Source organism: Rhinopithecus roxellana, chromosome 13, assembly GCF_007565055.1.
Source record: "Rhinopithecus roxellana isolate Shanxi Qingling chromosome 13, ASM756505v1, whole genome shotgun sequence".
NCBI lineage: Eukaryota > Metazoa > Chordata > Mammalia > Primates > Cercopithecidae > Rhinopithecus > Rhinopithecus roxellana.
In genome coordinates this window covers 35,199,582-35,219,922 of record NC_044561.1, presented here as the reverse complement: position 1 = coordinate 35,219,922, position 20,341 = coordinate 35,199,582, and the positions used below count along the sequence as shown (strand labels likewise).

The 20,341-nt window shown below is 51.4% G+C and overlaps 1 protein-coding gene across 2 annotated transcripts in view; it reads right to left on the bottom strand.

Moving 5' to 3' along the window:
• Window positions 1-20,341, bottom strand: part of ZC3H7B (zinc finger CCCH-type containing 7B) — a 61,340-nt gene that overhangs the window by 30,602 nt on the left and 10,397 nt on the right. Inside the window, exons 2-6 of one of the 2 annotated variants that reach the window (XM_010376486.2) lie at window positions 12,110-12,168; window positions 7,846-7,879; window positions 7,525-7,722; window positions 6,373-6,531; window positions 865-945 (exon numbers count right to left, since the gene is read on the bottom strand). In XM_010376486.2, coding sequence (XP_010374788.1) covers window positions 865-945; window positions 6,373-6,531; window positions 7,525-7,722; window positions 7,846-7,879; window positions 12,110-12,162 — 525 coding nt within the window. In that variant the 5' untranslated portion in view covers window positions 12,163-12,168. The remainder of the gene's footprint in view (window positions 1-864; window positions 946-6,372; window positions 6,532-7,524; window positions 7,723-7,845; window positions 7,880-12,109; window positions 12,169-20,341) is intronic. The other variant, XM_030914356.1, reaches the window with a different exon arrangement.

Sequence of the window (20,341 nt, the reverse complement as noted above, 5' to 3'; positions counted from 1 at the left end):
CACTGCACCCAGCCCATTCTCTCTCTTTTTTTTTTTTTTTGAGATGGAGTTTCACTCTTATTGCCCAGGCTGGAGTGCAATGGCGCGATCTTGGCTCACCACAACCTATGTCCCCCGGGTTCAAGTGATTCTCCCGCCTCCGCCTCCAGGGTAGCTGGGATTACAGGCATGCGCCACCACGCCCGGTTAATTTTTGTATTTTTAGTAGAGACGGGGTTTCTCCATATTGATCAGGCTGGTCTCGAACTCCTGACCTCAGGTGATCTGCCCGTCTCAGCCTCCCAAAGTGCTGGGATTACAGGCGGGAGGCACCTCTTTTTTTAATTCTCCCATGAGCCCTCTGGGGTGGGCATAAATTATCTCCATCCTCCGGATGAGGAAACCAAGGTGGAAAGAGATGAACTAACTTGCTCAAGGTCACAGCAGAGACTCGAGTCACGAGCTTTCCCATGTGCAGCCTCGTGGCCCTTGGCAGGTGCCAAATGAATCTCTGTGGATCTGAACCAGCCAAACGGATACCGACACTTCAAATTTGCACCATATGGGGGTTATTTTAGAACATAATGCTGAAGGACGCCAGTGTCAACTCAGGCCACCTCCAGGTGATTAAAGTCAGCCAGCGCAGGGAGGGAGTAGTTTTCAACAGCTGGAGTCTAAGGTGAGCTAGAAGCGGTGGCTGCTATCTCCTTTTCTGAAAGGTTCCGGGGCTTTCAGCCAACAGACAAGGAAGATCACCTGCTGTCGCTCCCCTCTGTCCTAACCTGGCCCTGGCCACCCTCACCCACATTCTCCACGGTGCCTGGTCCCTCGCTTCAGACCTCCTCACATCCACACCGACCCTCCCAGGGTCCCGAGCCCACCTACCTGGGGCCTCTTATATGCCTTGCGAACTCGCAGCCCCAGTTTCTGGGCCAGCTCTTGACCAAGCTGAGTCACGCTTTCATCCTGCAGAGGACAAGACACAGGGTGGTGGGTCAGTCTGCCCGGGCTCACAAAGCCGTGCTCCTGGACACCTGTGCAGCCCTACGGGGGGAGGTCATGGTCACCCCATGTTACGGATGAGAAAGTGAGGCCCCAGGAGGTGACCCTGGCTTGTCCAAGTCACACAGCTAATGAGTGGTGGCACCAGGACCACCACCCCATGCTTCTGTTTTTCCTTTTATTTGGGGGTAGAAAATGAATCACTTTGTTTTTATTTTAGTATAGTCTTTTTATTTCTAAAATTTAGCAAGTGACAGTGTCACTGTAGAAGGGAAGAATGTTACAGGGAGAGCAAGTGCTCCCTGGGTCTCCGCCTTCGCCCTAGGCTTTTCCAGGAGGGAATCGCACTCTGCTGGGCTGATGTGTTTCCTTAGGGCTCTTTTCTAGGAATGCATGAATGCAGACCTATAAAGAATGCTTAGTTCTGGCTCATGCCTGTAATCCCAGCACTTTGGGAGGCTGAGGTGGGCGGATCACCCGAGGTCAGAAGTTCAAGACCAGCCTGGCCAACATGGTGAAACCCCATCTCTACTAAAAATAGAAAAAATAGCCGGGCATGGTGGCGGGTGCCTGTAATCCCAGCTACTCAGGAGGTTGAGGCAGGAGAATCACTTGAACTCAAGAGGCAGTGGCTGCAGTGAGCTGAGATCACGCCACTGAACTCCAGCCTACACAACAGAGCAATACCCTGTCTCAAAAAAAAAAAAAAAGCTTAGTTTTGTTTTGCGGGGATTTGGGGATTGTTTCTTTTTTTTGTTTTGTTTTTTTGAGACGGAGTCTTGCTATGTCCCCCAGGCTGGAATGCAGTGGTGTGATCTCAGCTCACTACAGCCTTTGCCTCCTGGGTTCAAGAGATTCTCCTGCCTCAGCCTTCCGCATAGCTGGGATTACAGGCATGTGCCACCATGCCCAGTTAATTTTTATTTTTTTTTTTGTATTTTAGTAGAGACAGGGGTTTCAACATGTTGGCCAGGCTGGTCTTGAACTCCTGACCTCAAGTGATCCACCCGCCTCAGCCTCCCAAAGTGTTGGGATTACAGGCGTGAGCCACTGTGCCTGGCTGTCTCTTTCTTTTTTTAAACAGGAATGAGGTCACATTATATAGTTCTACAACTTGTTTCTAAAACGAAACAATGTTCTGCAACCCTTAGCAAGTGAGGATACATAGATGAGGCACAGGGTTGTAAGGCCCAAAGGAGCCAGGGCGTGGAAAGCTTGCAACAGTGCCTGGACCACACTTAGTGACCACTAGACAGCAACCATCCTTCCTTCCCTTCCCAGGCTGTAATATAGAACATGCACTACGTGCCAAGCATGAGTGAGGGGCAAAGGATACCCCAGCGAACAGGGCAGATGGGCCCAGGCCTCATGGAGATTCCAATCCAAAGGGGGAGATCAGACAGTGAACAAAGAAACAGATGGCTACAAGCTGGGGTCCAGGCACAAAGGGGCAAGGAAGGCACTGACATCTGGGCATGTGTCTACCTCCGACCTCACTGACAAGCTTCTGGAGGCCAGGGCCTGGGTTGGAGTCATCTGTGATCCCCAGTGCCCAGCATGGAGCAGGGGCTCGGTGAATGTTTGCCAACAAAGATTGGGAAAAGAGAGAGTTCCCTCAAGCAGAGCCAGGAGCCCTTAGTTACTTTCGTCTGGCCATTTACTAACCCTAACTGGGTCCCGGCTCCTTTCTATCCCCTGTGGTGGGGATGAAAGCTGCTTTGTCCTCCTTATGAGTAAGTACCAGTGAGACCTGGGTGTGGATCTATCGTGGACACTCTAATAAAAAATGCTATATGGATCAGGGGACTATGGTCATACAGAAAGGCTGTCTTTTGTTTTTTTTAATAGACAAGCTCTTGCTTTGTCAAACTCAGGTTGAAGTGCAATGCTGCAATCATAGCTCACTACAACCTCCACCTCCTGGGCTCAAGCAGTCCTCCCACCTCAGCCTCCTGAGTAGCTGAGATCTCAGGTGCATGCCATCATGCCCAGCTAATTTTTAAAAAAATTTTTTGTAGCTCAAGCCTGTAATCCCAGCACTTTGGGAGGCCGAGACGGGTGGATCACTAGGTCAGGAGATCGAGACCATCCTGGCTAACACAGTGAAACCCTGTCTCTACTAAAAAATACAAAAAACTAGCTGGGCGAGGTGGTGGGCGCCTGTAGTCCCAGCTACATGGGAGGCTGAGGCAGGAGAATGGCATAAACCTGGGAGGCGGAGCTGGCAGCGAGCTGAGATCTGGTCACTGCACTCCAGCCCGGGCAACAGAGCAAGACTCCGTCTCAAAAAAAAAAAAAATTTTGTAGAAACAGGGTCTTGCTATGTTGCTCAGGCTGGTTGCAAACTCCTGAACTCAAGTGATCCTCCCACCCTGGCCTCCCACAGTGCTGAGATTACAGGCATGAGCCACTGTGTCTGGCCAAGAAAGATTCTTAATTGTGAACTAAACAGAATTAGAGAAACAAGAATAATAAGCAATGAGCATGATAACACAAATGTGTTCTGAACACTTACTGTGTCTGGCCATTGTGCTAACTGCCCTATACGATTTTCGTATTCTATCCTTGGCACAGCCCTAGGATGCACGGTCATCACCCCATTTTACAGGGGTATAAACCAAGGCTTAGAAAAGCTAAGCCATGGCCAAGGTCACGTAACTAGTAGGTGACAGACCCAAGATTAGAACCCAAACCCAGGCCAGCTCTCTAGCATCAATATCCTTGGCCACTGTGCACACTGCCTGTCCTCTGCTCTGCCCACCCAAATCCTTCTTGCCACTTTCTGCCCTACTCAAGCCCCACCTCCTCCAGGGAGTCTTCCAGGATTCTGGTCACTCTTTTCCTTTCCACCCTTCCTGACTAGCATTTACCTTTCCCCAACTTCTTTCACATCCATTATTTCAGGGATAAAGTAGGAAGGGGATCGTATAGATGTGGAACTGATGTGCAGAGATGGGAAGTGCTTCTTCACACTCAGGCTGGGAGTCGCAGGTGGAGCCAGGCTTAGACCCCAGCTGCCTTCATTTGTCTCCAGTGGGCTGCGGGACCCTGTGGGGCACAGATCTGTGTCCCACAGGGGCGCTCAAAAAATATTTGATATGTGGATAAGTAAATGGGGAGAGGGGGATGTAACCAGCTGCGAGCAGTCCAGGGCCACCTCACAGGCTCTCTGTTGATAATTTCTCATTGTTTCTTCCCCACCTAGTGACAGCTATGACAGCAAGACTTTGGCTTTATTTATTTATTTATTTATTTTATTTATTGAGACAGAGTCTTGCTCTGCTGCCCAAGCTGGAGTGCGGTGGCGTGATCTCAGCTCAATGCAACCTCCATCTCCTGTGTTCAAGCAATTCTCCTGCCTCAGCCTCCCGAGTAGCTGGGACCATAGGTGTGCACCACCATGCCTGCGTAACTTTTTTTTTGAGACGGAGTCTCACTCGGTCACCAGGCTGGAGTGCAGTGTCGCGATCTCGGCTCACTGCAACCTCCGCCTCCCAGCTTCAAGCAATTCTCCTGCCTCAGCCTCCTGAGTAGCTGGGACTACAGTACACGCCACAGCGCCTGGCTAATTTTTATATTTTTAGTAGAGACAGGGTTTCACCATGTTGGCCAGGATGGTCTCAATCTCTTGACCTCGTGATCCGCCCACCTTGGCCTCCCGAACTGCTGGGATTACAGGCATGAGGCACTGCACCTGGCCGAGGTCACCCTTTTACTCCTTATGTCAGTTATGTGCTTCTTCAGTGCAGAGGTTAAAAGCACTGACTCTAGAATCAGACTGCCTGGGTTCAAGTCTTAGCTCTGCCACCTACTGGCTGTCATGATCTTGGGTAAGTCAGTTTCGTCTTTTCTTTTGTTTTGTTTGAGATAGGGTCTTGTTCTGTTGTCCAGGCTAGAGTGCAGTGGCGTGATCAAAGCTCACTGCAGCCTCAACCTGCTGGGCTCAAGTGATCCTTCCACCTTAGCCTCCCAAGTAGTTGGGGCTTCAGGCATGTGCTACCATGCCTGGCTAATTTTTGTATTTTTTGTAGAAATGAAATTTCACCATGTTGTCCAGGATGGTCTCAAATGCTTGGGCTCAAGTGATCCACCCACCTCGGCTTCCCAAAGTGCTGTGATTATAGACGTGAGCCACCGCGCCCAGCCGTAAGTGGTTTTCTTTCTCTCCATGCCTCCATCCCCTCATTTATTTTTTAAAACATACATATATTTTGTTTTTTCTTTTTTTTTTTTTTTTTGAGACAGAGTCTCACTCTATCGCCCAGGCTGGAGTGCAGTGGCACAATCTCAGCTCACTACAACCTCTGCCTCCTGGGTTCACACCATTCTCCTGCTTCAGCCTCCTGAGTAGCTGGGATTACAGGTGCCCGCCATCACATCTGGCTAGTTTTGTATTTTTAGTAGAGACGGGGTTTCACCATGTTGCCAGGCTGGTCTCAAACTCCTGACCTCGTGATCCAGCCTCTTCAGCCTCCCAAAGTGCCGAGATTACAGGTGTAAGCCACCATGCCTGGGCTTTTTTTTTTTTTTTTTCTTTCCTTGAGATGGAGTCTCGCTCTGTTGCTCAGGCTGGAGTGCAGTGGTGCGATCTCGGCTCACTGCAACCTCTGCCTCCCAGGTTCAAGTGATTCTCCTGCCTCAGCCTCCCAAGTAGCTGGGATTACAGGTGTGCATCACCACACCAGGCTAATTTTTGTATTTTTACTAGAGATGGGGTTTCGTCATGTTGGCGAGGCTGGTCTCGAACTCCTGACCTTGGGTGATCCATGCACCTCAGCTTCCCAAAGTGCTGGGATTACAGGCATGAGCTACCGTGCCTGGCCTTTTTTTTTTTTTTTTTTTTGAGATGGAGTCTCACTCTGTCGCTCGAGCTGAAGTGCAGTGGCACAATTTCAGCTCACTGAAATCTCCGCCTCCTAGGTTCAAGCAATTCTCCTGCCTCAGCCTCCCGAGTAGCTGGGATTACAGGCGCATGCCACCATGCCCGGCTAAATTTTGTATTTTTAGTAGAGATGGGGTTTTGCCATGTTGGCCAGGTTGGTCTCGAACTCCTGACCTCAGGTGATTCACCTGCCTCAGCCTTCCAAAGTGCTGAGATTACAGGCATGAGCCACTGTGTCTGGCCCCATCTTTAAAATGAGGATAATCACAGTATCTGCCTCTTAGGGTTATTGCCAGGATTAGGTGAGTTAATACACACAACGTATCCTAGCAGTGCCTGGCACCCACTCAGTGCTCAGAGAATGGGAGCTAGTGTTAACGTCAGGATCTGCAAGTCACAGGGGAGGAAGCTGAGACACAAGGATATGGTGGCTGGGCCCAAGTGAGGGCCAGAAGGTTAGAATTCTGGCCTCTGAGCAGGCACCAGCGTGGCTGCAGAGCCACACTCACGTGGGGCAGGGCGAGGGAACACCGGCTGCTGCACTCGTAGGCCTCCTTGTGGCGTCCCAGTTCATTGAGAGCGCGTGCCTTGCGAAACAATGCCCGGATACTCTCGCTGTCCAGGCCCAGTGCCTTCTCGCTGTCCTCTAGCGCCTTCTCATACAGGCCCTGCCGGAGAGGAGCAGGTGGTCACTGGTCAACACCTATGACCCTCCCTCCCCCAGGCCTCCTGCCCCTGCCTAGGAATGAACACCAGCTTCTCTTCTTGGCAGAGATAGAAGAGCTGAAGTCTTGGGTCAGGGACAGGGCTCGAGGCTCCAGGAGAGAAGGAAGCACCCTGGTGTCCAGCCTCTGATCAAGGGTATCTGCGTGTCTAGCTGATGGGGCTGCAGTGGGCTTGGGCGGGACACTGCAGGAAAGGGCCTGAAGATCTACAACCACCAGCCTGATCATTCAAACAAGTCTATATCCATCTCTGCCTTTGGTTCAGAACATGATGGGCTGAGAGTAACAATGGCATCTCTAAGAGGCAGTGAGACCATGAAGGTAGCTCTGTGTGCAGAGTGTATACAAGGGTTAACCCTGAGGCATCCGGGAGCCATTTATCCAGAAGAGTCTGCTGGATGGCAGAGGTGTCACGGGGTCCTCTAGAGAGCCTGCAGCAGAGCCTCCCACAGGATCTCATGAACCTGAGTCAGTGGGTGCACAGGACAGGGAAGAGGAGGAGGCTGCAGCTCTAAGGAGGAGAGGAGGGGGAGGAGGAAGGCACTGAAATCTGTAAAGAAACAGTGATGAGGCTGAGGCTATGGAAAGAACAGTGGGGCCGGGAAGGAGGACCAGGAGAAGTCAGACTCCCACCGAGGCCCAGGGTTACCCCAAGATTCTAAGTTACTTCATCTGGGGTAGGGCTAGGGCATCAGTATCATTTAAAAAAAAAAAACCTTTTTATTATGCATCATACTTTTAAAAGCTCTCCAGCTGAGCATGTTGTACAGTTGAGATTGAGAGCCACCAGGACAATGAGATTCTGAACGTAGGCTGGGAGGAGGCTGGCCCTGGTCTACAGGCTCACTGGAGTATGGGCCTGGCTCCACTGGGCATCCAGAGGGATGTGGTGATCAGGACAGCGGAGGAGGAGAGAAAGGAGGGTGCCAGGCTCACCATGGTGAAGTAGCAGGCAGCCCTATTGACATGCAGCTTGCACAGCAGCTCCCGGGGCAGGGCCACCTGGTCAGAGGCAGCGTAGTCGGCCACGTTCAGCCCTTCCATGTACTGCACCAGAGCCTGCTTATAGTCCTTCTCCCGGAACAGATCATTGCCCTCAGCAAACAGATTCTGCACCAGCTTGAGCAGAAAGGCCTGTTGGGGGCAAGGTGTATAGGGGGCTCATGACCTCTGGCCCCAGCTCGGGCACCTGGCCCAAGCCTCTCCCCTGCATATCTCCACCCTTCCCCTTTGCTCAGCCTGACAGCTGACACTCACCTCATACTCTTCTTGCTTTAGGGGTAGTGTCGACCTAGTAGGAAAAGAGAACACGAGGTCTCGGTGAGCCCAGCGGTCCCAGCTTCATGGAGGTCCAGAGCTACTCCTCTAACTCAGACCTCAGCCATCACCTTGTGGACTAGGGTGAACAGACAGCGGTTTTCTTCCCCTAAATCATTACCATGCAAGACTTCCAGTTCTGATGAAAGGACCTGCATGTTTCTTGGGGCCAGACAGCCAGGTTTTCCAAGGTACAGGTGCTGAGAAAGAGCAGACTGACCCCAGCCCCACCTCCAGCCTGGCCTGAGCTCCAGCCCTACTTCCAGCCACAGCCCCAGCTCCAGCCCCAACCCAGCCAGCCCCAGCCCTAAGCCAGCCCTAGCTCAGCCTACTTCCAGCTCTACCTCTGGCCCTTGACCCAGCCCCAGCCCCTGCTGCTGAAAAAAACAGCCCTCTCCTAAAGGCAAGCAGGCATTCCAAGTCCTTTCTCAGTTACGTGAGGGGAAGGAGGGAGGAGCCACACTTGGGCCTAGGAGGCCCCCAGGACTGGAAAAGGACAAGAAGAGGAAAATCAGACTCGGGCCAAGGCAGAGCAGCGGAAGGCTCCAGCTGCAGCTCAAGGCCAGGAGGAGAGGACGGTGCAGGGGCTGCTGTAGCAGGAGTGGCAGGGAGAGAAGCAGGCAGGAAAAGGCAGGAAGCATGAGCATCGTCAGGGAATTAACACCTAGCATAGGCCTTGGGAAGGACCACAGCCCATCAAACCCGAGAGCACAGGCCTACAGACACTCAGTCCCTACCCTGTCCACTCCCACTAACACATGCCCCAGCCAATGCCAGGTCTTCACTGAGCCTGTGAGCCCCTCATGCTGGACTCAACAAATCATTCTAGGTGGGGTCTGGGCACCTGCTCCCTCCTGTGGCTAATGCGCCCTCAGTATGAAAGAGGGCATCAGCCGAGGAGAACTGAGGTTCATCTCTCCGATAGGCTCAATGGCCAGGCTGGAAGGGAAGCTGGGCTTTGTCTCCCAGCCCCTCATTCCAGAGGGAAAAACAGACACTTAGAGTGGCGCAGGGACTTGCCCAAGGCTGCTCGGCAGGAAGGCATCGGAGGCAGGGCTGGGGGGATCTTTCCATTGCCTGGAAATGCCGCCAGCACCTGGGCAGGAAAGAGCGGCCTAGGCCAGTGCGTGAGAGGTGGGCAGAGGCGCAACGCTGGGAAGGCTGTGTGTGCACGTATGCGTGGAAGGTGTTCCCAGTTGTGACATCGGGGCTCACCAGCCCACCTCCCACTTGCCTCCCCACTGTCTGGGCCCCGGCCCTGCCATCCCTCCCCATACTGCTGCAGTGTCTGGCCCCTCTGCTGCCCCACCAAGGACCCCATCACTACCCTCTTGGCCTCCTGCCTCCAGCCTCCCCTCTTCCAGCGTCCTAAGACATCTTTTTTTTTTTTTTTTTTTGAGACAGAGTCTCGCTCTGTCACCCAGGCTGGAGTGCAGTGGCGTGATCTCGGCTTACTGCAACCTCTGCCTCCCGGGTTCATGACATTCTCCTGCCTCAGCCTCCTGAGTAGCTGGGACTACAGGCACCCGCCACCACGCCCGGCTAATTCTTTGTATTTTTAGTAGAGACGGGGTTTCACTGTGTTAGCCAGGATAGTTTCAATCTCCTGACCTTGTGATCCGCCTGCCTTGGCCTCCCAAAGTTGGCCTGGGATTACAGGCGTGAGCCACCGCACCCAGCCATAGACATCTTAAGGTCCTCCGCAAGCTGGGGCCAACCCACCTGTCTCCATTCACTTAGGGCTCTCAGGGCGTGCTAAGCACATGAGGCACACATGCAGCAACACAGCATAGGAGAAGTGGGGCAAAAATAGCAGGACTGATATGAAAAGCATTGAGTCCCACTGTGCTTCCTGCAAAGCCTTAGGAGGCCAACAGACGGCTTCAGGGAGGCTGCCTTGTAGCTGCGCCTCCCTAGAACTCCCCCTTGGAAAGGAGAAGGAGGGGACAAGAGTGAACATTTACCCCAAGCACCACCTGGCCCCTTAACCCTCACAATGACCCTGTAGGGGAAATGGGAGAACCGGGCTGGGGATCCAGCTCCACAGATATCGGTGACTGAGGCTGGAGACACAGAACTCTTCTGATGGAAGACAGCAGTGGCTGGAGTCACCTTGTTCACCAGACTGGCCTCTGAATAAATTGGAGTACTTCCCCAAAATCAAACCCTCACTCCCAAAAATGGGAGAGGACCTGCCGCCCATGAAGAGAGATGAGCTAGCAGCCGCTCTGATGACCAAGTCTGAGGAGGGTTTGCAAACTCCCAGCCATGGCAGCAAGGTGGGGTTGGCCAACGGCCCAGGGAGTGGCTGCTGAACTCGGGCCATGCTCTAGGTGCTCCCAAAACTCCTAATCAAATCAGCCCAGCGCAGCACACCCTCCAGAAGCAGCCAGGAAAAGTGACTATGTTGTGCACTGAGGAAGGAGAATGTGTTGTGTCAATATGAACACTCACTCTGTGACAGCAGCACGGACACCGAGGTCGTGTGAAAAGGGACCCAGTTTGCGGTGACATGGGTGAGAAAAGGCAAGGGAGTACATTGGGCACAGCGGGACACGCCTGCAATCCCAGCTACGTGGGAGGCTGGGGTAGGAAAACTGCTTGAGCCCAGGAGATTGAGACCCACCTGGGCCACACAGGGAGACCCCATCACAAAGAAAAGAAAAGGCAAAGAGTGTTTTATTGGTCTGTGTGAGAGAACAAAAGTGGGGAGTATATAAGGGAACATGGAGGCAAACTCCAGTTTTATGGGGAGCTCTATTTAAGAAAAAGAACACAAAATGATGAACACAGGATTGCAAGGGTGCATGCCTTTCAGGGCCTCGGAAGGGGCTCGTGCAAGTGAGAGGCCACGATACCTACGCTTCATTAGCATTGGATAATTATGCCTCTGAGGACCTACTTGAGAGCAATAAGAGAAAAAGGTTACTCAAAATATTTTGTGTGTAAAAACAAAAGAGAAACAAAACAAAAACAAATGTCGAGCCGGGTGCGATGGCTCACACCTACAATCCCAGCACTTTGGGAGGCTGAGGGCAGGTCATGAGGTCAGGAGTTCGAGACCATCCTGGCCAACATGGTGAAACCCCGTCTCTACTAAAAATACAAAAATTAGCTGGGTGCAGTGGTACGCGTCTGTTATCCCAGCTACTCGGGAGGCTGAGGCAGGTTGCTTAACCTCTGTGAGCCTCAACTTTCTCATCTGCAAAATGAAAATAAGGCCACCTACTTTACTGGGTTGTTGTGAAGACTAAAAAGATGATGGATTGGCCAGGCACGGTGGCTCACGTCTGTAATCCCAGCACTTTGGGAGGCTGAGGCAGGAGGATCACTTGAGCCCAGGAGTTTGAGACCAGCCTGGGCAACATACCAAGGCCCCGTCTCTACAAAAAACTAAAAAGATTGGCCTAGTGCGGTGGCTCATGCCTGTAATCACAGCACTTTGGGAGGCCAAGGTGGGCGGGTTACCTGAGGCCAGGAGTTCAAGGCAGCCTGACCAATATGGCGAAACCCCATCTCTACTAAAAATACAAAAATTAGCTGGGCATGGTGGCACACACCTGTAATCCCAACTACTCAAGAGGCTGAGGCAGGAGAATCGCTTGAACCCGGGAGGTTGCAGTAAGCTGAGATCATGTCACTGCACTCCAGCCTGGGCAACAGGGCAAGGCTCTGTCTCAAACAAACAAAATTAGCTGGGTATGGTGGTGTGCACCTATGGTCCCAGCTACCTGGGAGGCGGAGGCAGGAGGATTACTTGAGCCCAGGAGGTCAGGAGCACCATTCACTCGAGCTGGGGCAACAAGGAGAGACTCTGTCTCAAAGAAGACACAGATGTGAAGCTCCCCGTGTAGAGACTGAGATTGTAAGTGCTCCATAAACAGGGACTATTGATTGATCAGAAAACTCGTGCAGTCATGCAAGAGAATTAACAGGGAGTGCAAATGTGAAGGGTGAAGGTAGAATTATCTACCGGACAAGATCGAAGGGTAACCTGGGCCAGGGAGCATGTGTGTATGTGGAGTTCAAGCCCAGCCACACCAGCCTCTTCCTGGCTCCTTCCACCTGCCCACACCCCAGCACACACAGCAGCCTTGGCAGTAAAGGCTCAGCAGTGAGGAAAGGGAGCGCTGGGAGAGTGTGGCTCTCAGAGAACCCACCCCTGCCCACCCAGCCGTCCAGCCCTGGCCACATGCAGGCTTACTGAATGAACTGCAGCCCCTTCTCGATGTCCGCCTTCCGTTTCTGCCTCTCCATCAGTCTCTGGGGGAGAGAGCACAGTCCATCAGTCAGCAAAGCCGGGTTGCTGTCGGCCACCCCCACTTTGTGGGCCCTGTGATTGGGTGCTCTCACTCTCTCTCATTCCCTTCCCCATGTCGGGAGGGGCGTCCCTGAGGGCGATGACCACCCTCAGGGCGGTATCTTCCCCACCCACAGCCCCCTGGACTCCTAGACTGTGTGGTGCCCTCAAGGGACAAGGGGCATAGAGGCCACCTGCCCTTTCCCACACAGGCTTGAGCTACAATACCTTACGGACACCCTCAAGTTCAAGGGAAAACTGTTTTTGTTTTGGTTTTTGGTTTTTTTGGGACAGAGTCTCCCTCTGTTACCCAGGCTGGAGTACAATGGTGCCATCTTGGCTCACTGCAACCTCCGTTTCCTGGGTTCAAGTGATCCTCTTGCCTCAGCCTCCCGAGTAGCTGGGATTACAGGAGCCCACCACCATGCCCAGCTAATTTTTGTATTTTTAGTAAAGACAAGGTTTCACCATGTTGGCCAGGCTGGTCTCAAACTCCTGACCTCAGGTCATTCATCTGTCTCGGCTTCTCAAAGTGCAGGGATGACAGGCATGAGAAAGCGTGCCCGGCCCCCTTTGTTTTCTTTTTTCTCTTTTTTGAGATGGAGTCTCACTCTATCGCCCTGACTGGAGTGCAGTGGCACGATCTCAGCTCACTGCAACCTTCATCTCCTGGGTTCAAGTGATTCTCCTGCCTCAGCCTCTGGAGTAGCTGGGAATACAGGTGTGCACTACCACACACCTGGCTAATTTTTGTATTTTCAGTAGATACAGGGTTTCATTATGTTGCCCAGGCTGGTTTCAAACTCCTGACCTCAGGTTATCTGCCTGCTTTGGCCTCCCAGAGTGCTAGGATTACAGGTGTGAGCCACTGTGCCCAGCTGACAAAGGCTTTCTTTAGAACGTATGTTCTAGTGGAGAGGCACATGACAGTAAATATATCACATAGTACAGGAAGGATACACGCAATTAAGAAAAAATAATAAGATAGAGTGACAGGGTGCTATAATTCTGAGTAGTCTGAAAGGCCACTTTGATTTTTTTTTTTAGCCAGAGACTCACTCTGCTGCCCAGGCTGGAGTGCAGTGGCATGATCTCAGCCCACTCCAACCTCCACCTCCCGGGTTCAAGAGATTCTTGTACTTCAGTCTCCCAAGTAGCTGGGATTACAAGCACTTGCCACCATGTCCGGCTACTTCTTGGTTTTGTTTTGTTTTGTTTTTGTTTTTGTTTTTGTTTTTGAGAGGGAGTTCCGCTCTGTTGCCCAGGCTGGAGACCAGTGGCGCAATCTTGGCTCACTGCAACCTCCACCTCCCGGGTTCAAGCAATTCTCCTACCTCAGCCTCCCGGGTAGCTGGGACTACAGGCACGTGCCACCATGCCCTGCTAATTTTTTGTATTTTTAGTAGAGACGGGGTTTCACCGTGTTAGCCAGGATGGTCTCGATTTCCTGACCTTGTGATCTGCCTGCCTCGGCCTCCCAAAGTGCTGGGATCACAGGTGTGAGCCACCATGTCCTGGCCTATTTTTTTGTATTTTTAGCAGAGACAGGGTTTCACCACGTTGGCCAGGCTAGTCTCAAACCCCTGACCTCAAGTGATCCACCCATCTCAGCCTCCCAAAGTGCTGGAACTATAGGCATCAGCCACTGTGCCTGGCTCACTTTGACATTTGAATGGAGATCTACGTGTATGATGTGAGGAAGCCAGCCCTGTGGATACCTGGTGGGAAAGGGCTCCGGGCAGAGGGAACAGTGAGTGCAAAGGTCCTGAGGGAGGCGCCTTGTTGGTAAATCTGAGAACACGCAAGAAGGCTGGTAAGGATGGAGCAGAGTGGGCAGTGCGGAGGGTGGTGAATAAGTCAGAGAGATTAGCAGGGAAGACCACATGTAGAAGTATTTTCATTTTCTTTTTTCAGACAGTTTCACTCTGTTGCCCAGAATGGCATGATCGCTGCAGCCTCAAATTCCTGGGCTCAAGGGATCCCCCCACTTCAGCCTCCCAAGTAGCTGAGATTACAGGCATGTGCCACCACGCCTCACTAACCTTTAAAATTTTTTGTAGAGACAAGGTCTTGCTATGTTGCCCAGGCTGGTCTTTTTTTTTTTTTTTGAGACGGAGTCTTGCTCTGTCACCCAGGCTGGAGTGCAGTGGCACGATCTTGGCTCACTGCACGCTCCGCCTCCTGGGTTCATGCCATTCTCCTGCCTCAGCCTCCCCAGTAGCTGGGACTACAGGCACCTGCCACCACGCCCGGCTAAGTTTTTGTACTTTTAGTAGAGATGGGGTTTCATCATGTTAGCCAGGATGGTCTCAATCTCCTGACCTTGTGATCCGCCCACCTCGGCTTCCCAAAGTGCTGGGATTACAGGTGTGAGCCATCGCGCCCGGCCTTCCAGGCTGGTCTTAAACTCCTGGTCTCAAGTGATCCTCCCACCTCAGCCTCCTAAAGTGATGGGATGATAGGCATGAGCCACGCACAGCACCCAGCCCATAGAGGTTTTGTAGAGGGGGCAGACTGTGGATTCCACCCCAAGGTAGAGGAGTCACAGGAGCTTTTGAACAAAAGGGCCATTCTATCTCTAGCTTTGCTCTACAAGAAAATGAGTTGTCACTAAATAACCGAGATTTATTTAAATCTCACAACATCCCCATCAGGTAGAAAAATAGTACTCTAAGAGGCTAGGAAAGTTATTCAAAGCCATGCAGTCAGCCTGGATCCTGGGTTCAATGACACTGTGGAGACAGGCATCAGGCAGCCTCATTATTAACAAGGCATCAGGAGACCAAAGGCCCCAGCCCTCCAGGCTCCTAACACCCCACACCCTTCCCTTCTCTGGGAACAAAATTTCTTTGTTTTGAGATAGGGTCTCGCTCTGTTGCCCAGGATGGAGTGCAGTGATCTTGGCTCACTGCAGCCTCCATCTCCCGAGCTCAACTGATCTTCCCCGCTCAGCCTCCTGAGTAGCTGGGACCACCACACATGGCTAATTTTTGTATTTTTATCTTTTTTAGAGATGGGGTTTTGCCACGTTGCCCAGGCTGGTCTCGAACTCCTGGGCTCAAGAAATCCTCCCACCTGAGTCTACCAAAGTACTGGGAATATAGGCCTGAGCCACCGCACCCAGCCAGAAAATTCTTATAGGGAGGGTGTTACAGCCTGGATGTTTGTGCCCCCTCTCCCATTCATATGTTGAAGCCCTAAACCCTATATTTGGAGACAGTGCCCATACAGAGCTAATTAAGGTTAAATCAAGTTATGATTCAATATTTTGTTGGATGAATTCTCTCTCTGCACCACGTGGCCGCTGCCCAGGGATGGGGGAGGGATGGTATTGGCAATTCAAGACTGGCTTTCTGGCCAGGCACGGTGGCTCATGCCTGTAATCTCAGCAATTTGGGAGGCCGAAGTGGGTGGATCACCTGAGGTCAGGAGTTCGAGACCACCCTGGCCAACATGGTGAAACCCCATCTCTACCAAGAATATAAAAATTAGCTGGGGGCCAGGCGCAGTGGCTCACGCCTATAATCTCAGCACTTTGGGAGGTCATGAGTTCAAGACCAGCCTGGCCAACATGGTGAAACCCTGTCTCTACTAAGAATACAAAAATTAAGTTAGCTGGGCGTGGTGGCACGTGCCTATAATCCCAGCTACTCGGGAGGCTGAGACAGGAAAATCTCTTGAATCCGGGAGGCAGAGGTTGTAGGGAGCCAAGACTGTGCCATTGCACCCCAGCCTGGGCGACACAGCAAGACTCTTCTCGAAAAAGAAAAAAAAAAAATTAGCCGAGCATGGTGGCACACGTTTGTAATCCCAGCTACTTGGGAGGCTGAGGCAGGAGAATCACTTGAACCTGCGAGGCAGAGGATGCAGTGAGCCAAGATTGCGCCATTGCACTACAGCCTGGGTGACAGAGCAACTACCTGAGTCCAGGAATTTAAGGCCGCAGTGAACCTTGATTGTGCCACTGCACTCCAGCCTGGGCAACAGAGTGAGACCCTGCCTCAAAAAAAAAAAAAAAAAAAATGTCCAGGCATGATGGCTCATGGCTGTAATTCCAGCACTTTGGGAGGCCAAGGCACATGGATCACCTGAGGTCAGGAGTTCGAGACCAGCCTGGCCATCATGGCGAAATCCTGTCTTTCCTAAAAATACAAAAAGTAGCCAGGCTTGGTGGCACTCGCCTATAGTCCCAGCTACTCGGAAGGCTGAGGCAGAAGAATTGCTTGAACCCGGGAGGCGGAGGTTGCTGTGAGCTGAGATCGTGCCACTGCACTCCAGCCTGGGCGACAGAGCAAGACTCTGTCTCAAAAAATCAATAAATAAAATAAAATAAAAATAAAAATAAAAAAGGGGAAAGAACAAAGAAAGGAAATTCACAGGAAAATAAATCATTAGGATACTCAAACTCACTAATTAAAAAAATATGCCGGTTGAGCGCGGTGGCTGACGCCTGTAATCCTAGCACTTTGGGAGGCTGAGGCGGGTGGATCACAAGGTCAGATCAAGACCATCCTGGCTAACACGGTGAAACCCAGTTTCTACTAAAAATACAAAAAAATTAGCAGGGCATGGTGGCGGGCGCCTGTAGCCCCAGGTACTCAGGAGGCTGAGGCAGGAGAATGGCGTGAACCCGGGAGGCGGAGCTTGCAGCGAGCGGAGATGGCACCACTGCACTCCAGCCTGGGCGACAGAGCAAGACTCCGTCTCAAAGAAAGAAAGAAAAAAAAAAAAAAGTCTGACTCAAAACATTACCTGCTTCTGGTACTGCCCCACCTGGTTTTTTATGTGAGAAAACAAACTCCCATTTTGAGCTAGGAATTCTGTTGCTTCCAGCCAAAAATCTTCCAAATGCTAAAATGTCCTTTCACTTTGACCCAGAAATTTCACTTCCAAGAATTTAATCTATGAAAATCCCTGCACATGTACTCAATTATATTTGCATAGGGATGTAGTATGTACTCAATTAATTTGCATAGGGATGTAGTATGATTATAATTGTTTTGTTTTTGAGACAGGGTCTCTGTCGCCCAAGCTGGAGGTCACTTCAACCTTGACCTCCCAGGCTCAAGCGATCCTCCCACCTCAGCCCCCCAAGTAGCTGGGACCACAGGCACGCACCACCACCCCTGGCTAATTTTTTTGTATTTTTTATAGAGACAGTGTTTCACTACATTGCTCAGGCTGGTCTTGAACTCCTGGCCTCAAGGAATCTACCCACCTCAGCCTCTCAGAGTGCTGGGATTACAGGTGTGAGCCACCACGACCAGCCAGGGATGTATTATTATTATTCATTATCATTATTTTAGAGGCAGGGTCTCACTGTATCACCCAGGTTGGAGTGCAGTGGCTCCATCATGGCTCATTTCAGCCTTGACCTCCTCAGCTAAAGTAATCCTCCCACCTCAGCTTCCCCAAGTAGCTGGGACTACAGGTGTAGGACGTATTATTATTATTATTATTATTATTATTATTACTTTAAGACAGACTCTCACTCCGTTGCCCAGGCTGTAGTGCAGTGGCACAATCTCAACTCATTGCAGCCTCAGCCTCCCAAAAAGCTGGGACTATAGGCATGTACAACCATGCCCAGCTAATTTTTTGTATTTTTTTTTTTTTGAGACGGAGTCTCCCTCTGTCGCCCAGGCGGGAGTGCAGTGGCCAGATCTCAGCTCACTGCAAGCTCCGCCTTCCGGGTTCACGCCATTCTCCTGCCTCAGCCTCCCGAGTAGCTGGGACTACAGGCGCCCGCCACCTCGCCTGGCTAGTTTTTTGTATTTTTTTAGTACAGACGGGGTTTCACCGTGTTAGCCAGGATGGTCTCGATCTCTTGACCTAGTGATCCGCCCGTCTCGGCCTCCCAAAGTGCTGGGATTACAGGCTTGAGCCACCGCGCCCGGCCAATTTTTTGTATTTTTTGTAGAGACAAGGTTTCACCACGTGGTCCAGGCTGGTGTTGAACACCTGGACTCAGGCGATCTGCCCGCCTCAGCCTCCCAAAGTGCTGGAATTGGAGGCATGAGCCACTACGCCCAGCTAGGATTTTTTTTTTTTTTTTGAGACGGAGTCTCGCTCCGTCACCCATGCTGGAGTGCAGTGGCGCCATCTTGGCTCAGTGCAAGCTCCGCCTTCTGGGTTCACGCCATTCTCCTGCCTCAGCCTCCCGAGGATGTATTATTTTTAAGAGTAAGTGAAAAACTAGAAGGTGAAAAACTTAATGTCTACCACTAAAAGATTAACTTGATTAATTAATCAAATTATACTATATCCATAGCATGGAATACAATGCAGCTATTGAATCTATATGTATTGTCATGGAGATGCCTCCTTGCATGGTTGAGGAACAAAAAAAGAAGCAGATTTCTCTGTTAGAGGCTCTTCTTACTCTGCCTAGGTCTCAAGACCAACATTCCCAAGCTTCCATTTAAGGGACAATGCTCCTGCTCTCTTCACTACCCGCTCCCAAGATGAGCTCTTACATTTCATGATAACATGAGTCATGTTAATGACTCACCTATCTCTTCCTCCTGCCAGGCCCACCCCTCCCCAGTATTTCAGCCTCAGATCTCTCTTGTTTTTTTGAGAAGGAGTCTCGCTCTGTTGCCCAAGCTGGAGTGCAGTTGTGCCATCTCAGTTCACTGCAAGCTCCGCCTCCCGGGCTAACGCCATTCTCCTGCCTCAGCCTCCCGAGTAGCTGGGACTACAGGCACCCGCCACCATGCCCGGCAACTTTTTTTGTATTTTTAGTAGAGATGGGGTTTCACCATTTTAGCAAGGATGGTCTCGATCTCCTGACCTCGTGATCCGCCCGCCTCGGCCTCCCAAAGTGCTGGGATTACAGGCGTGAGCCACTGCGCCCGGCCAGATCTCTTATCTTCTGGGTAGTGGTACCTGAAAGTCCAACATCTAGGCTGCCTATGACTTCCACGCCTTTCTTAATCCTGGGCCCTCTACCTGGAATGCCTCTGCCACACACACCTTCCCAACTCCTACTCATCCTTCAAGACCCAACTTAGATGCCTCTGTGTTCAAAGTCCTCTTTGGTGCCATCTCAGCTGGATTGGGTGTTTCTCCAACTGAACACATTACAAACTGAACTCAGCGTCTTCTCCCCTAATCCTACTCCTCTTCCATTATTCCCTGACTATTCACAGCTCTGAGCATCATCCTGTTCTCAGCCAACCCCCAGTTTCTTCCACCTTTACCTCATAAATATTTCCCCACCTTGCAGTCCCTCATATCCTCTCCACAAGCATGGCTATCTCTCCGGTCCTCAACATCTCTTGCCAAGTTTCCAATAGGCCCCCTCCAATATGCTCCCATTTAGTGGTCAGGGATATCTGTGTAATGCATACGCCAACGTCACTTCCCCGCTCAAAACCCAAGTGCACGCATGCACGCATACACACGAATGAATGCAGGCTGAAAAAAAAAAAAAAAAAGGGTGAGACCGGGCACGGCGACTCATGTTTATAATTCCAGCACTTTGGGAGGCCGAGGCGGGCGGATCACTTGAGGTCAGGAGATCGAGACCACAGTGAAACCCCGTCTCTACTAAAAATACAAAAAATTAGCCGGGCATGGTGGCGGGCGCCTGTAGTCCCAGCTGCTCGAGAGGTTGAGGCAGGAGAATGGCGTGAACCCAGGAGGCGGAGCTTGCAGTGAGCCGAGATCGTGCCACTGCACTCCAGCCTGGGCAACACAGCGAGACTCCATCTCAAAAAAAATAAAATAAAATAAAACAAGGTAGTTCTGGGCCAGGCACACTGGCTCACGCCTGTAATCCCAGCGCTTTGGGAGGCCGAGGCAGGCGGATCACGAGGTCAGGAGATCGAGACCATCCTGGCCAACACGGTGAAACCCCGTCTCTACTAAAAATACAAAAATTAGCTAGGTGTGGTGGTGCGTCCCTGTAATCCCAGCTACTCAGAAGGCTGAGGCAGGAGAATCGCTTGAACCAGGGAGTCAGAGGTTTCAGTGAGCCAAGATCATGCCACTGCACTCCAGCCTGGCAACAGAGTGAGACTCCGTCTCAGAGAAAAAAAAACAAAAAAGAGAGAGAAAAGAAATTAGGGGAGTTCCATTAGACTGCTAGATTTGGTGTTTTAATTGATACTATAATCCAGGAGAACTGCTTTC